We start from the raw sequence: 19042 nt of genomic DNA on the forward strand, positions 1-19042 counted from the left end.
TTCAACAAAGATTGACACAGATGAAACTGTAAGTCAGCCAGCCAAGAAAGAAAATGTGCAGCGGCAGTCAGATGTTAGCACTGACTACTGGATGTTATCAGTATGATTTAAAACCACACCTTTAAAGCTGTATCTAGAAGATAAATAAGAGAGCTGTATCTAGTTCCCTTACACCGTGCATACACAGCAAATTGAACAACCCACAGCAACCATTTTCAGCCATAACTCACTTAACTGGAATCAGACCAGTGAGGCAAACATTAAAGGCTACAAGACAATAGCATTTCTGTAAGCAGCTCATCCCACAGGCAGCCTTATTTTCAGTCACACTTAGGACCACAAACACAGAAAAACAAACTGAAGTTAAATATGTTTCTCCTGGAAAAGCATGCATTGAGTGGAATAGGGAACAGTAGGGTTTCTTTTGTATTGTTCACAGTTCTGCATCATTTGGTAGCCATCCAGAAACATCCTTTCTTTTATTAACACAGAATAAATTCAATCTCCCTTCAGTCATTTTTTATTACACAAAACATATGAATGCTACCTACAAGAATTCCATTAATGAGACTTGTGTATTTTCGAAATCACCAGATTCATGTGAAACACAGGCTATCGGAACTTCCTCCCTCCCCTATTTTCTGAACACCAGAAAAATCCAAACTTCCAATTAGCTTACTGTTGTTGGGTGGGGTTAATTTTTCAGTTCTTAAAAGCACTTGTGTTCTCTTCATAGAAGGTTTGCATCACTGGTGCATGAAGCAGACTCAGGTTCTCCTCCTCATACCTTTGGACACATGGCTGAGGGGCTGATGTAACCAGCCCCTGGAAATTAAACTTGCTTCAGCTGGGCCACCTCTGCTGTGGCTGCACTGCTGCTCTCTGGGCTAGTGCTGGCTATTCAAGGAGGTCATTCAGATGAGAACTGCCAAAACAAGTTTCCCACCACACCAGCCCCTGAAAACCCTTGCTTCACGGTCACATAAGAGCCAGCTTTAGCTGGAGCACACAGGAGCCTGGCACCAGCAACAGTGGTGCCCAAGGGCCGAGCCCTTCCCCTCTGGGAAGCATGGCTTATTATCTGGTGAACTGTCTCGGTTCCTGAGGTGCCCAGTTCACTATAGGGACAACTTAAGTGACTATTTGTTCTTGTAACCGCTTCAGTCACAGATATATATATATATGTGTGTGTGTATTTATGTATGTACACATATATAAAAAAAGAAGAAGAGACATCCCGTACTAAAGGTAGCAATTGTGTCGTGGTCATGAGTATTTTAACGAAAATGCAAGCAGAACATCTGACTCTAGCACTAAATGCAGTACACAAGTGTCAAAAGCATGAAGTCTTAAATGATCTTTCACATGCCACTTTGTTCACCCTATTAAGATGCTAGTTGTTTCTTTGATTTATCTGATAATAAATTTTTTATGACTAGTGAGTCTCATAAAAATTGCTCTGGTGCTGACTACTTTGATTAATAAGACCAAAGAATCGAAACTGTCAGAAATTCATGGGCAAGAGTAAATTACTGCCAAACATAGATTTAGATATTCCATAAAATATAGACTAAAAAAGGTTGATTTGGTAATTTTATCTTGCATCAATTTGCTTGATATAATTTATATTCAGGATCAGCACTGTCATTCCTTGCATACCTTTTCTTTTTTAAAAGTCAACAATAGTGTAAATCTGAATTTTGGAGGAATGAACAGGAGACAGAACACCACAATACCCAAAACTCACACTTGGAATTTAGCTTGGAAATTATATTCAGTTGAAAGGTGACTAAAACTCATGTTCTAAGAGCTGCAGCTTTTTTAAGCAACATCCCTTTTACATTAAGAATCAAAACTGACACATATATATTCATGCCTAAATTCTATTCTTCTAGAACTGTGATCCTCCTTCCTTGGAGTCTTTGTAGGTAGCAGGTTCTTGCAACACATCTTTGAAGAGTTCTGGATCTCGCTCTCTTACCTTGGATGATTCCCAAAACATTTAATGTGCAGAAAGTACCCCAGAGGCTGAACTGAAGCATGTCAGAGGTAGCAATCTGGGTACGCATGTGAATACAGATCAAGCACATCCTCTTCCTACCAAGAGGAGCCATACTTAGAGCACTGGGTATAGGATTTGCTCCATTTACTTCTGCATTTATTTACCATCTTGTGACAGCAATTTGGTGCAAGATGTATTTTTATAGGATTGAAAACCTACCTGATCAAAGATTACTACAGATAACCAAAAGGATTTAGGGAATCACTGTTCCACATTCAGTGAAACAAATGCTACTGTTTACATTCAGCATTGGAGACAGCTTCTTAAAACATGTGGCAAAACTACGAAGAGGGCTAATATTCCTGCATTTATTATTACTGCTTTTTTGAAGCCAGAGCAAGTGAAATGGTCAATATACTATGTGATCCTATTTACTGTTTATGCTCCTGCACACTTCACTTTAGACTACAACTTCTTTTTCCAATCAAGTGTAATATAGAAGAAAAGTTACAGGGTATTTTTTCCCTGGCATATTTGATACTGACTTTCAGTATATCAGATTTTTAGGGTTCAATAATTAAAGTGGTTGGGTACAGAATACAAACAAAGACATCCAGAGCTGTAGTCAAAAGGTGTTGCCCGCACAGGACCGAAATATGACTACTCCCAGCTTTAGCAGTAGGGCATTTCTTGTTTGGTCAGAGGAAAGCATTGAAATGCAAGACAGAAATCCTGTGTCATATATAGCAGAAGTTCTTGCTTTTCAGCTTATACTTTTCAAAAAGAAGTTAATTTTAATGACAAGAATTTAAAATGAAATCTGATCATAACCATTTTCCACACTCTGTTTTAGGTGTATGGGGCTGTAAAAGGGCATATAAATGGAATGACAGTGATACCTGCTAAAATAAAATCATGGCTTTTAAGAAGTTTATCAGAGCTTGTATTACAAGTGGCTACAGCAAATTACACCAGAATAATTCCAGCCTCAGCCTTCCACTGGATAAATGGTTGATAAAGGCAATCATAAAATTAGGGACGCCTCTCCATCTAGCTGATAGCCCTCACCAGAAGGGTAAAAAAATTGCTAAAGATCACACAAAAACCTGAAATAATGTGAAACTGAAGGAAGAAACTGGAGTTCAATAAAAACCAGCATGCAATAAAACAGATATGACTGCATAGAGAATAGAAATTGCAGACAGATCTGCTTGATTATAAAAGCGCCACTTTTAAATTTATTTCTCAAATAAAACCAGCAAATGTGTGCAGTAACTCTTCTTGTTTGGTTATAAAGAACCAATCTGAGGAAGAAAACAAGAAAGCAAATGAACTGAATTTTGAAGACTAGAAATGGTTAAGAGACCACCATTTACTGTTAGCTGCACCATTTTACCAGAAACACCTTATTAAGTGGAATTAGGCCTTAATTAGTACTGTTCTGTCTGCCATTTCCAATGTATTCTTCGTCCTCTTGCTGTCTCAAGGATTTCCTTTAAAATGCTCTATTCTTTTTTACCTACTGTAAAGTCCAAATTCTGTTCCCTGCAATATCTTCTCCCACATTAAAAAACCCCAAAACAGAACAAAACCAAACCAAAAAAACTAAAAACAAAAACACAAACAAAAAAATCCCCAAAACCAACAGAAACCCCAAACGAACAAAGAAAAAATAAACCCAAAAAACAAAATCAAAACCCAAACAAGATTAGGTGAGTTACCCTCAAAGGGTATCAGCTTAATTTCTGAAGTGCATCTATTTTGAACATACTGCCTTTGGTTAGCAACAACACCCTCCCAGAAATGTTGAGAGAACCCCCTGAATCCATTGGAGACGATGGACTCACCATGTCCACAGCAGTCAGAGCAGCAGAGCACACTATTGGATACAAGGCCACCAGAACTGTGGCAGCTCTGGTAAAGTCTAAAACCAGGCAATAGATCATTACCTTTGGATACTACACATAGTGTCTTAAAATCCATCATGGATCATACAATAACCTTCATAAGATGTTACTCTAAAACACAACTTCCCAGAAAACATCCTGAGGCAACTGGAGGACAATAAAAGAAAAATGAATAGGTTACTTTCCCTGGAAGCTTGCCCTAAAGCTGTACCTTGCTTTCCTTTCCTTACCTGCTTGACTTCTGCTCTCAAATAATCAAGGCATCAGTATTTAAATACATTTTTAGCATCCCTTTAAAACTACTGATACCAGACTGATACCAGAATGAATTCTGCATCAGCCCCAGCTGATGTCAGATTAGTGAGTATAGGAATAAGAACTTACTACTTACCACATCAGCTGGGGCTGATGCTGAATCCAGTCAAACCTTTCAGATATAGCACTGAACTGTGAGCTGACAGTGCACAGTGAAATGTTTTTTAGTGCTGACTGCATTCTGGAAAGATGTATCCATTTGTTTTTATCTCCTCCTGTAATCCTAACCACACGATATACATATACACAGATAAACAATTCTTCTTTAAGCCGCTTTAAAATACACTGTGTACAGGCACAGGTCATTAAATCACACAGGACAGCCCGTGCCTTCACTGTTATCTTTCACCAACTTCCAGGTCATCAAAACAACTGTGTATTTGCTTCCAAATACCTGAGGGGAACATTTAATGACTCCAGGTCAGATCTCTGTGGACCTCACCAGAAACATTCTCTTTGGTAATTGTTTCCCAAGACCCAAGGGTATTGATAATTCTTCTTAATGTTATATTGAAATTATGCAGTGCTCATTTTCTAGTGACAATGTTGTGTAGCTGTACAAGTAAAATGCCTCATAAAATTCTATGGTGAGAGAGTTGCCTTGACCAACCAAACTAACAATATTTATGATATTTAATATTTCTTTAGGAAAAAATTCTCAAAATCATAGTCGTACTTTAAAGAGTATTAATGACATTCATATTACAGTTACTTTCTTTATATCATCACTAGTAGAATCCCATGTCTCTTCCTCACTATTTAACACAAAATTAATTTCAGAGTAAACTAGTTCATAATAACCCACTTGGTCTATTCACCTTCCTTGATGCTAGAAAGATACTAGTACTTCTGTCACTTTTTGGGTCTTTCATTGACACAGTAATTTAATTAAGACAGAACTTGGTGAGTCCAGACTCTGTCAGTCAAGTCTTCTAAACCTTCTGGTTACATGCCCAGAGGCTTGGATGTTTAAAACCATTTCTCACAACAAAATGTTGGTCAGGTTTCTACTTGAGGGACTGAGAAATAACTCATCTTCCCTAAATTATCACCCAGCTTGTACTCAACAGAAGCATAACAGAACATGACTTTCCCTCCCTTGTCATTAATAATCTATCACAATTGAGAAAAGGGCCCATTTAGTCTCCCAGATTTATCATAATCAGATAGTTCTAAGTAGTCTCTACAATGGGTAAGAGATAGATCCCACTTTGGATTGGCCCTTTCCCACTGCAGGAACTTGTTTCAATCTCCTCTCATTTTTCCTGCCCAAGGTGCCACTTGCCTGCAGCTGCACATCTTACTCTGCTTGCCTGCTTATACCCCAAGGTTCTAGGGGGTCTAAGAACCTGTTCTCTAGGCCAGGTCCTTGATTCTGCTGCATTCCAGTTTCTTTTGTACACCTGTACTTATTACTCATTTTGGATTTATCATAATTACCACTGATTTTTAACTCAGCTACTGATCTTGCCTTGCCCTAGAGTTTGATGCAACTTTGTATTGTTTCCCTAGCTTTGGTTTCAGCTTCTGCACTTGCTTCATTCCAATTTCACTTCTAACATAGCTCCAGATGTCGGCCCCAGTTAGGTTATCATCCTTGACATGGCAAATGGATTACTGCATAATATTCTAAACTTTATATAAAGTTCATATCAAAGGGAACAGCAGAATCAGTAGTTACACCAATATTTATATGTGCAGTATCTATATCTGCCAGATACATCAGTGATAGCTTTGGTTTTATTACATATCCATCTTAGCAATATATAAACAAATACATACAGCCATAGTGTTTTTATTGTTTATCTTTCAACATGTGTTCCAGTTAGCTCTTCTACAGGGAAGAGTTACAGACTTGCATGTAAATGTTGTCTAAAGATGTCAGGACTCTGAGTCATCTATTTTCTCTGTTGGAAATAATGCACTAATATATTTATCAATTTTTAAAATACAGCCAATAAATACAACATGCGGTTGAAATACAAATCAGCATTTTCATATAAAATATATAGTACCATGTCTTCAATACAACAGAACCAAATGTAGATGACATTTTTATATTTCCCCACATCAGGCCGATAATAGATTTTTATTGGTAAATTTCTTTTTTTTTACTGGTACGTGATCAAAATGTGTGAATCAGAACTATTAACACTTGTTTACTTCTCAGCTATGATGGATCTTGCTTCTTGCCATCCTTTGAGAGAAGCTTAATTTGTCATGAGCTCATCTTCACAGGAGATGTGGCATCTCAGAAATTCCCACCTAACATAGCTCACTGAGGTCATCTTTTTTCCACTACCTTTACCCAGTCTTTGAAACCATGCTCAAATAAATGAGGTCACAGCTACCACTGGCACAGATGTTACATCCATGTCAGGGGTCAAATGGTTAAGATGCCAGGCTAAAAAGTCACTGAAATACTTAAGTGAGCTCCAGCAATGGAATGTTGGACACAGAACACCATCTTAATTCTTGTACAGGCCCAGGACAATCAGAGTGCAAATGAGAAGGGAAAAGAGGTGCTCACTAATGGTGCATGCTGTGAGTGTATGAACATGAGCAATCCCTGTAGGAACAGTGAGAATACAGGTTCTAGAAGTATTTGTAGAGCTGTACCTAAGAGAAAAACAGTGCATGAAGCCTTCTATGCCATTGTCCTGGAATCTGTCTGGGGTATAGTTAATTTTCTCCCTAGTACCTGGTACAGCGCAGTGTTTTGGATGCAGGATGAGAATAATGTTGGTAAGACACTGATGTTTTGGTTGTTGCTGAGTAGTGCTTGCACTGAGCCAAGGACTTCAGTATCTCATGCTCTGAACGTGAGGAGCTGCACAAGAATCTGGGGAAGGGCGGAACACCTCTGGGAGAGCTGAGCAAACTGGCCAAAGGGATATTCCACACCACAGAACATCCACGCCCAGTGAAGAAACTGGGAGGAGTCGGCCAAGAGGGACTGATTGCTGCTCAGGGATGGGCTTGGCCTTGGTCAGTGGGTAGTGAGCAAAGGTATTGTGCAACAATTGTTGGGGTTTATTCTTCTACTACTACTACTACTACTACTACTACTACTATTATTATTATTATTATTATTATTATTATTATTATTATTATTATCATTATCATTATCATTATCATTATTATTATTTTAATATCAGTAGTATTGTGATACACACTTTGTTTCAATTACTGAATTGCTCTTAACTCAAGCTTTTTCCTTTCCTGATTCTCCTCTCCATCCCATGGGGTGTAAGGGAAGGAGTGAACAGCTGTGAGCTTCTGAATTGCTGTCTGGGGTTTAAGCACTGCATCCACAAACTACCAAAGAATACTAGACACAAAATCAAAGAAAAATAAAGAAGGTAAATGGCATTTATTATGGCCTAACTTTCTTAGCAAGGCAGGGTAGACTCACAGTATCCAAGTTCTTTAGATCTTTACTGACTCTGCGGATCATACAAACAGCTGAGGCATCTGACTGAGCTCTGCTGAATCAGATCTACAGATGTTTCAAGCAACTGGTCGGTGTTCTTCTGTATGATCTTCATTCCCCCAAGAAGGACAGAATACAAACCATTTTATATTACGCCTGAAATCAACTGTGCCCAGTTCATTTTGGTACCATCACAAGATTAGAAAATGACTGGGTAATTTAATTTTACATAGAGATAGCCAAAGAAAAGCATTCTCTCTAGGTATCTCTACAGCCTAAGTGCAAAAAAAAAAGTCAGTAAGTTTTTCATAACCCCAAATTATATTTTCCTAATGAATATCTAACTTATAGAATAACAATTCTTAGGCTATGAAAAATTTTCAGTAATTATAAACTGCTGTACAAAACTGCCATACATGTTTACTTAAACAGATTATTAAATGGAGGAATTTGCAAAATTATTCTTCCTCACAGTTACTTAAAAAAGAGTTTGCCTCCTTTAATTTAATATCAGTGGCACTCTGCAGTTATCTGAATATATATGGGGGTGTCATTAGAATTTTTCACTCCACTATCAGGAAATATGAATGCAAGGTCTGCCTACATCACAGAGATGCTATCCTCTGCCACAAGTAATCACGTCATGCATTCCAGCCCAACTGACCGGGGCTCACTGAAACAAGACTTTGGCCTTTATTTCTTCTGTTGGAAGACTATTTCTATCAGAAGATTATTTATTACCTTGCTCCCTTAATAATTAGAGACCTCCCATCAAATATAGCTGAGCAGCCTATTCATATTTGTTCCCATGTCCACTATTTTTTATGCCTTAAATGAAGTTTCTTCCTCCCCCTCTCTCCTCCAATGACAGCCATGACCTCTGTTACCAGGCTTGACTTTGCTAAATAAATAAAATATCTTTTAAATTTCCTCTTCTTTCTTTGTTCATTTCATTAGCCTATTATATTTCCACACTTTGCCTGTTCCTACCTGAATTCATCTTTCACGAACATAATGACCACAACTGCGAAATATTTCCTTTTCTGTACTGGAAAATTTCCACTCTTTTAGTCAAGCTCTGGGGATTGTGCTTATCTTTCTCTCCCCCTCATTCCAGGATATCACCGGTGGCTCGCCTGTAACTAATACACCCAAGCCTTCCTCTTTGTTTGCTAATTCTTACTGTGTGGTATGCTGATTCTTTTCTATGCTGCTAACTTTGCACCATCAGCAAACATAGTTTAAATACTCCTGCTTTTTATACCAGCATAAAAAAATCGGATTCTTGGAGGTCCTAGACTATGCTGCACAAGTAACACCATTTCAGGACTATCTCCCTTCATATCAGTTCAACCTGATGATGCCTCCATATCAACTGCTGCCAATTCCCACTTTCCCATCGTGCTTCCCAAGAACCAACATATGGATTCGTCACTTGTTGGACCTCTTTTCCACTCCTTAATAGGTGATTTTATTGATTATCATCTTTACATCATCATTGGACAGCATCAACCACACAGCTGGCTTAAGTTAAACAGGCTTAACAACTGTGGAATAAGATCAGTTATTTCAAGATACTATTCGTATTCTAGTGCACTACTCTGAATATCTTGCCAGTCTCCTTGGAGTTGTTAAAAATTAACTCTGAAATACTTTTCATTAATGTAATCCGGAAGAGGAATCTGTTCCTTCATGACCTGTGCCTGTTGCCCTGGAAGCAGCTGCTGCATAATAGTGGGGTTCAATACAACAACTCATTCCCAAGAACCCGAGGAGATTGTCTCTACACAGAGGGCTGAATCAAGAGTGGATTTTTCCACCCTGTCACTGCTGATGAAATGGGGTTTTCAATTACAATGCTCAGCACAGAGCAGCGTGCCCAGGGAAGCCTATGTTCCAATGCAGCCCAGCAATATATGCTCAGCACTGCATTTGTCAAACCGTTTCCTCCGCTAAGAGTTCATGTGTCAGTCTTGAAAATGGCTTGCTCTTCTACTACCTTTCCTGATGGAAATGGGAAAAGTGCAACTTACTTCCTTTCACAAAACATCTTGTTGAGCCTCTTGACTCTCAATTGACTGCCTTGAGGGGAAAATCTGCTTTCTAGAGACTTAAAAATGGTGTGACTGTTCTATAGTAATTCAGCCTCCCTGGAATACGGAGGTCAAACAGGGAAACAACAATCATTAGATAAACTGTTAAAAGGGGATTGTGGGGTTTAAGGGCCGTTTAAAAATGCACTCAGGACCCAGCAATTTCTTTTGTTTTAGCTGGGATTACACTATCAGCTGTTGATGTCTGCAATAGATTCTGCTGTGATAAAATCAAAATTACTGTTCTTTCTGTTACAAACATGCAAAGAATAAGTTCCACATGAAGATGCATAAGAGCACATGAATAATTCCAGAAATGCACCCAAAAAGCAGCTTTCTAGACTAACTTTGCTGTAAATGCCAGCAACCAAACCCACCCACTGGCACCAACTGCACATCTGTTTTACCTCATCTTAATCAAATCAATAATTATCTTATATAAATCCTAAGGAACATCCTAAGGAACTAGAATTTTCTTCTTCATAGAAGCTTCATTCATTGTTTTCTTCCAAACATTTAAGCCTGTCTGCACTTATCTAAGTACATTGTGACCATTAAATCACACAATACATCATCTCTTTGTCAGTATCCTAGACAGAGAAGATCCTCTGAGAATATGCTTACAACATAAAGGTCACTCTGAAAGTTGACTAAAGGCATGAATAAAAAATACAACATTTAGTTAAGCCCTTTGAGGAGACAAGGTTGCCATTATTCTTCACTGTTTAAGCAAGCTCTTCAACTGCTTTTCAACACTATCATGACATCAGATGGCGAGTTTAATGGCAGCTCCTAAGTATATACAGAATCAAAGCCAAAATTCAGCTTACTAAAGTTTCAGAAACTTACACAGCACTGAGAGATTAAGAATCATTACACACTTGGCAAACTGACCTATTTCCAAACGATGCTGTCACCAGATGAAATGTGCAGTGGGCGTATTTTAGCCAACAAAAGCTAGCAAAGTGCCAAGAGCTGCCTAATTTCCTGTTAAGAATTAAGAGCCCCTCCACACACATTTTCCAGCACAATATATGGCCCATCTTTTTGTCATCCCAAGTCCTCCTTGAAAAATTAGGATTGAAAAAAATCACTGGGCACCATTTCTCACGAAAGGTAAGGAAATTAAAGGAAATAAAAGAAGCTACAAAGTAAGACGAGCTGATCTGAGGGTCTCACTGGTTAACACGCCTCTGAAGTAAAGTACAATTCCAGTTTCATACTTGGTGCATGAGTACCATGTAAAACAGGAGAGTGGAAATGTAAAAGTATGCAAGACAAATGACATTTTATCTTTAGACATAATCATCCCTCATGGGTGTCATCCCTACTTATCAATTAATCACTAGAGCATGAATATCCCAAGACAAGGCTAAAAATGGGATGTAATTTTTCACTAAATATGCTTGAAACAGCCAGTACGTTTCACAAAGGAAAAGAAGAGGTTTCTGATATACTTGGTAGCTGCTTCCCAAGTGCAACCTCACAGAATCTGAATGGAGATCCCAGACACTGACTGCAGTGATGGCTTGTGCCAGTCATCAGCAGAAACCTCAAGGTTTATTTACATGACTGCAAGTGAGTGCATTGTCAGGAGCTAATGAGTTACTGATTTCTGGCTAAGTTAAGAGCAAATGAGCAAAGTTCTAGTCATTGCAAACACAAAATAAAATGTATTAGCATAACCCCCTCAGTGAAAATGTAACCTGGTGAGCCTCTGAAACCTGGCACTTGAGACTGTATGAGCGAGCTTACCCTCACTGTCTTAGCCAGTCTAGACAATGTGAAACTTGTGAAAAAAGGGAAGTCAGTATTTCCAATCAACTAGCAAAACCAAAAGGGTTAGGGAAATAAATCTCTGTCTCTGGAGTTCAAAATTCATCTGCCATACAGATGCACAGTTCTGGTTTATGAGAGTCTATGTCTTCCAGTACCTAAAAGCAAACTTACTGGTCTGATGGTCAGCTGCTGACCTATGCTCGATCTTCTCAGTGTTGCAAGTGAGGTCAGCTAAGCAGCAACCTTTCCAATCATTCATTTAATGAAAAGCCTACTGCTTTGCCTCACAGTAAAAGTTTATCTGTCTCAATCTATCAAATGCTGGAAGATTTTTTTTATTTTTGCAGAATGAGCAATAAAACACGCGAAAACTCAAGAACTTGACTTTTCTTATTTAGATACCCACAGGGAAAAATACTAATTTCACATATCAACCTTGGGTTTGGCTTAATAGGAAAAAGACACACTACCTGTTCAAGGGCTCTGAAAGAAAAAGGCAGTTAAAGAAGCTGTACAGTCATTAGCAGGAAAATCAAAATTCTATCACAAAAACCATTTTAATTTCTTCTGAGTGTACAGCCTATCTGCTTTTGTGCACAATGCTACTAGACCTGTTACCTAGACCATGCCACTGTTTTTGAGTTTTAACTCCTAAAACCAAATGAAAACAGAGGAACATCTTTAGGCCATGGCATCCCAGTAATTCTCAATCACATATTTAGAGGAAACTGGAAATAAAAAGGACTATCTTTTTTCAGGAGGAAAATCCATGCACTCATTTTTTAGCAGGGCAAACAAGGAAAATCAAGACTCAAAAAAAAGTTCCTACTAAAAAAAAAAGTTCTGTAAGAAATCATACTGATACTTTTTATTTATGATATAATATAAAATGGTCATATGCTGAAAATCTAAAATTGACATCTAATTATCCCCATGCATTGGTTTCTGTCACTAAACTTTGAAAACTATGGCACATTAATGAAACAGAAAGATTATTTGATTGTGATTTTTCTCCCTATGAATGACCAGAGTCTGATTCTGCTTCGACTGTTAACTTTACAGGTTTCAATTATTTACTGAGGACAAAATCAAAATTGGCCCATTAACCAAAAAGACACTGCTCTACCTAGCAAAGAGTAAGACAACAAACCTAATATGGCTAACTTAGAACAAAGAGAAACAGCTGAGGTAACTGATGAAATACAGAACCTTCTTGTCAATTTTGATTACACCAAGAAAGCTGCCAGGGCAGTTTAATATACACCAAAAAAATTTTTAATGAAACAAAAAAATTATAGGTACATAATAACAGCTTCATCTCTCTCCCCAGAAATCAAATATAAGTCAAATTCTCAAAACTGCACTTTAATCCTTAAAATTTTGCTGTCTTCATGGTGCCCAGAGTGGTCCCTGAGAGAAATGCATGAGGGTCCCTAAACTACACTGCTCAGCAAAGAGAAATATAAAATTGACAATACAAAACAAAATTACCAAGCATTATCAAGAAGCTGAGATGCAGGTACACAATGAACAGTGGGGAGGGATGGTCCAAGGAGACAGGCAGCTGCTTCCCTACACCATGTCTGTAGTACAGAGTACTACTGCAAGAAGGGTGTTGCAGCCTACTTAAATCTATGAATAAATCTGTCTTGAGAACACGAATCACAGCATAAATATCAGCACCCTTCTGAGACACGCAACTCTTGCAACCACTCTTCCATCTGTGTTTCTTTTCATTTAAAATTCTGTAAATGAAGAGCAATAGCTTACAAAAGCCATTGTTGGGTCATTTAGTTCCTACAAAAATTTGCATCTCAGTTACTTAATTGGAATCCCACAACTGTCACTTGTGAATACCCTTCTCTGGTAATTTTGTTCAAACAGCAACCATATAAAAGATTGTCAGAAATGCTTCTGAATTATTAAAATACAGTCTTTAAATAAAGGCAAAATGCAAAACTTAACTTTCCAATCCAGGTTGTAATACCCACTGCTCCTAGAGAGACAGCATCAAGATTGTTGCTAGACACTGAAAAATAATTTCCCATCTAAAGAATAACATGGAGACCTTTACTTAAAACAAATATCACAATTTAGTGAATGATTAAAGACATTATTTCCTAAACTAATGGTCAGCATTTGTACATGGAATCTTGCACTAAAATGAAGAAGCCCAGCACACACATTTACACTGTTGAAGGAAACACTATTACCTGAACTTGAATTACTAAGATTGTAGACTTTCACAAATTAGTCCACAATCAAACCATGTTCGAAGTCTAGATATCTCTCAAAACATAACAACCTGCATCAAAAAGCATTAACAAATATCTATTTCAAGCTATAAAGCTGTACTGAACATACTTAAAATTAGTACTTCTCAAAAGGCTTGTAACACTTGTTCTTTTATATCTCTCATATTACATAACAGCTCTTAAAAATAAACAAAAAATGCAGGACAGTATCAAACAGCCTTTGTGCTTCCTAACTTGTCTACATGACAGTCGCCTTCTTCTTGGCAAAATTCCTTAATATAAATGTGCGGGCTTGCATATTTGTCCTGAATACCAAGTTATGCATGTATTATGAAAGATGTGTGTAGCTGGTAACACTTTGCCCAATACACTACAGGGAAATAAATAACACAGCTACAATATATAATGTAATACTTACTATTTATATGTTTCAGAACGAATGTATTCAAAAACATGAGATACTCCCAACTGGAACTGATCAGCAATAGGGGTAACCCAGGGATTGTTTTCTGCTTTGAAGACTTGTTTTTGACCAGTCAAATCCAAATTACCTGAAACAGATTAAACATAACACCAGATGAAAAATATTTATAACATGAAAAAATTGAAAGAAATACCTTGCTGTGAATGTAAAAACTTTTTATTTGTTACAGAGAGTGCAACTGTAATAACAGCAAATATTTCAGTCTCAGCAAAGAGAAGCAGAAGGACACTACTTCCCACCATGATGGATGTAGTTCCACTCTTATTTGTTTCAGTGCAGCTACACACTGCAAAGCAGGGTTGAACTCTGCCCACTTATTTATTAAATTAGTTTTAAGTGTGACTTGATAATGCATCTGTTCACTATCTCCACTATGATCTGCAGGAATGAAAGGAGAATGATTCTCTGGTAGAAGTCTGCTCTGCTGAAGCTTAGCATTGCACAGCATTTCTCAATCCCTGCTCCAGGGGCTTTTGGCATTCCCAGTGCCCAGCACGTTTTCTGCACCAAGATCCCACTCTGATCTGTGGTTAGAGTGACACACGCTCACAACAGCAGACAGCCAACGCCATTCTTGGAACATGGCAGTTTTACCAATTCTTGACAGAACATGTAAGAGATTTGTCATGGGCTTGCTTGGGGCTTTTTTGTTCATTTTGTAAAAGTTTACCACCCGAGCCCAAAAACAGCACATGTTCCACTCAAACTCCTCATGACTATGGATACAAAGGGCTGAATTGCAGGACAGCCTAGTCATTGAAATATTTTCTTGTGTTCTTTAAATTAAGAAATCTGTGGCATATTTTTAATTTTTTGGGGGTGAATTTTATAATTAAGAGAGGCTTACCACTCCCCCATAAATCAACAATAACTAAACCACAATAAGCTAAATTAATCTTTAACTATGGGAAACAAAACAAAAAATATTTACAGGGTTTTGAAGACTGACTGAGCCAAGCTGCTGGTGAAATCTGAAATCAACCTGACACCACAGTTTTCCAAAATGAAAGGGTCTGTGCAAGTGCAGGCAAGGGGAGCTGCTTCAAGCCCTGTGCTCACTGCTCACTTTGGCTACACATTCTGCGTGACAGCTAATCCTTGGCGTATTCCTCTCTGTAAAAGGGGTTAACACAATTAAAGACAGGCCATTATACGGTGTGAAAAGATGCCAAACATCTCATACCAGCCTATCAGGGAGTCAGGAGTCACCAGTACCTTAACAAGCTCATCTGCCAGCTGTCTGTGGCAGGCTGGCCTGAGCCCGCCCTGGCAGGAGCATCCCCCCCAGCCGTCAGTCAGGCGGCAGCCGCCCGCACCGCACGCTTCAGTGCGCCTCGTCTGCTTTATTAGGGGACTCGGCAGCCCTGTTCTAACAAGGATCAGGAAAAAGGATTAAGTACTGTGACAAAGAGGACCTAATAAGCTAGAAAGCAGTGTGTCTAAATCTGTGCTGGCTGAAGGCGCGGGCTGGTGCTCTCACCATCCAGATCTCACGCGGAGGCTGCTGGGGAAGCCGGCCAGAGGAGCAATTAGCCCTAACCCTCTGACCAGGGCTGCTGGGAACATTATGTATCACTCAGGGGCTTGCTTTGCAATTGCAAATTGGATTTCCTATTTTATTACCTGCAAAAATCTTGTATATGCTGCTCTCCAAAACTACCAACACTGCAAGCACTTTGTAGGTGGGGCATCAAGGTAAAATGATCAATCTGTGTATACTATAAAAAAACCAGTTAAATTTGGGGAGGCAAGATTGGCCCCATCACAGGTCAAGTTCAATGCTGCTTAAAGGAATAAGTCACATGCGCCCAAAATCTCAATATCTGGGGTCTCAGCTGAATCCTCTTGTCCCAAGCTGTGTCAGAAATTTACCATCCACGGAAGGCTGCTGCATGTTTCCATTCCTACAGTACAGTGTGCCCATTTCCATTTCAAATACCACACGGCCCATTTAAACATAATTAATTGTAATAATTACTACTCTACTACAGCCAAAGGAATCTTACAGCAAAGCCAAGACTGCTCAAGTAGAATAACTTGTAGGCCCCCATGCCAGTGTTATAGCTTTATTATCCTCTGTCTTCTCTTTTTTCCTAAAACACACTGAAGGCAGGTACAAATATTTCTTTTCACCTTCAGAGGGAAGCAGAGGCCCTAATTAATCTAATTACAGAGGAAACTGGGGCGCACAAAAATTCAGTCTCTGCACCAAAATCCAGCCCTCCCTGCCCAGGACGTCCTTCTGGGAGCCTTGCCAGCAGCAGCTGGCCTGGCAGCCCATCCCACCGACCACCTAGAGCTGGAGTGAGAGTCTAGGGATTTTAAGTGAAGAATTTAATCAAGTGTGGTAGTGAGAAAAGGAACAACTTGTCTGTCCTTATAGCAAGCACCAGGTGCTCCGCAGGTGAGTGAAGGAGGGCTGCCCTACGGAAGACAGGAAGGACAGGGAAACCAGGGCTTTAAAAACATCACCCTTGGATATCAAAATTTCCATCTGGAAATGAAGGATAGAAATAAGCAGAAAAATAAGCAGGATAAGAAGTTACAGGAAGAGTGCCCCACCTCATCAGAACTAAGTAGGAAATGGAGTCTAACCCTCCTGATGCAAGGCAAGCCATTTGAGCACAAAGAAGCCACAAAACTAAAAATGAGACAGAAGGGAAACGTGTCTCTCCTACATCACCATACAGTGCCTGGGGCCATATCCTGCAGCTAAAAAATCCATGAATCAAGGGCGTACGTACCTAATTCTACTCTGGCTGCAGGACAGCCAGGAGTCCCAAGCACAAGGCCAAGGTCTCAGTAACATCTCAGGAACCGTATGTGCTGGGGCAGCCAAACTCACAGAAGCACTGCATGGACCCTTCTGCTGCAGTGCACAAGACAAATTCAGCAGTGTGGAAGAGATGATCACACTTGCCTGAAGCAATGGCTCTGGCACCAGGCTCCCCACAGGAGTGCCCAGCAACTAGACACCTCACACATGGGTCCCTATCCCCCAATCCCAAAAGCCTCCTTGCCTAGGTGATTTTTTAACGGCAACACCATGTTAGAAAATGCTAGTATTCCACCCTGCAGCACTAGAGCCAGGGAAAAAGCCACGGCAGATGTGCCTTCATGCATATTGTCTAACAGCAGCATCAGCAGATCACTGTCTCCAGTGAATTTATACTGGACAAATTTATATACTGTTCTGCTACACAGATCACATCAAATCCCTCAGATACTTTTAGTAAGCAAAATACAGAATTATCTCTAGTAACACTCCAGCACTGAAGATTCAATCACAAAATATATTGGGATAGGAGACTGCATTGGTCATTGCTGTTTTGTCCTACATGCACATCTACCTATTAAAAAATATTTATCATTTCTGTAATTTGGCATAATCATTTCACTAAAATTGTATTTCTTCATTATGGACCTAAAGTTCTTGCTATTTTGTCATACTGAAAGAGATCAGCTCCACCGAAAGGCATCGCAGTCATATGCCTCTGGTAAGCAAGGAGGAACAAGCCACCTTCAAGGCTAGTCAGCACAGCTTTTTCCTAGGGCACAGAAATGTTATATTTAAATTATTTCTGAGTGCTTCTAAAATTATTCTAATAAATCATCAAAACTATACATCCCAGATCTCAGGTTTAACATGCTTAAAGAACATTTAAAGTCCAACGGCTACTTTTTTTACTCTATCTTGAGTAAATATAGATTTCCAAGGAGGAAGACTGCAAAGTGGACACTGCTTCTATCAGTAAGTGGACACTGAAAAGAGAACAGAATCTGGAAAAGGGAAGAGCAGAGATCTAACAGCTGACTGCTGTGGACAACCTGCACAGAACGACCAAAAGCCTTTTAAGAGGAGCCATCTCTGTCATCTTAGAAATGCCTATCTTGGCATATTTATTCCTGTCTCAGTACTCATTGTATTTAAAGATGATCTTGAATCCTTAAGTTTGATTGGATCCTTGTGATTTAACTTCTTTGTTTACCCCACCTCAAAAACAAATTGCTCCTAATGCCCAACTACTCAGCTGCGCAGACCAAAAAACTGTCTACTGCCCAAATCTCTTGTTAGCTACCACCTGGGAGCTACAGTTAATAGATCTACACCAAAACTCTCGAGAATTCAAGTGCAAAATCAAAGTGTGCATATTTTTAATGTGCTCTAACTTAGGTCATCCATTAACAAAAAAATACCATTTATCACTTCCTAAACTCAGAGCATCTACAGCCATGGGTGGGCAGAAGGGCCACCTCATACGACAGTGGGCACACCTCATCCTCAGAGGTATTTAAAGGATAAGAAGGCACCTACACTTTCCTGTCTCAATGGATCTATCCTGCACTTGAGCTAAAACATTATCATTAATGTTGAAAGTTTTGTTGAAATAAAAAGTGGTTTGTGAGAACATTCATGTTTTGCTCAAATGCCTCCAATGGTCAGAAAAGAGCTTAGAATAGAAAATCAAATGCTGCCTCCCTCCCACAGTGGTATTTGCAGAGAGTGTCTGAGCCAGTAATAATACTAACCATCACTTTGGCCAAGGGTGCCTTCAGACCTCCCAGGCTACTTCTGTCCATTAGGCTTAGCCTGCAAGCACCCCTGACATATACAGCTACAAGCCCCCCATCCTCTTGTGATGGATGATATACAACGTGTGTAATATCTACCCAATGGATGTATACTGGAGGTACAGTAAGGTATTACTAGTGTAGATAGACATTACTTCAATACATACAGAAGGAAACAGAATGAACGCACACCTGGCTTGTC

The 19042-nt window shown here is 39.2% G+C and overlaps 1 protein-coding gene across 1 annotated transcript in view; it reads right to left on the minus strand.

Moving 5' to 3' along the window:
* Positions 1-19042, minus strand: part of RSU1 (Ras suppressor protein 1) — a 102110-nt gene that overhangs the window by 47479 nt on the left and 35589 nt on the right. Inside the window, exon 8 of the mRNA XM_084211534.1 lies at positions 14203-14335. Coding sequence (XP_084067660.1) covers positions 14203-14335 — 133 coding nt within the window. The remainder of the gene's footprint in view (positions 1-14202; positions 14336-19042) is intronic.

The sequence above is a fragment of the Fringilla coelebs genome (genome assembly GCF_963513975.1).
Source record: "Fringilla coelebs genome assembly, chromosome: 1".
NCBI classification, from domain to species: domain Eukaryota; kingdom Metazoa; phylum Chordata; class Aves; order Passeriformes; family Fringillidae; genus Fringilla; species Fringilla coelebs.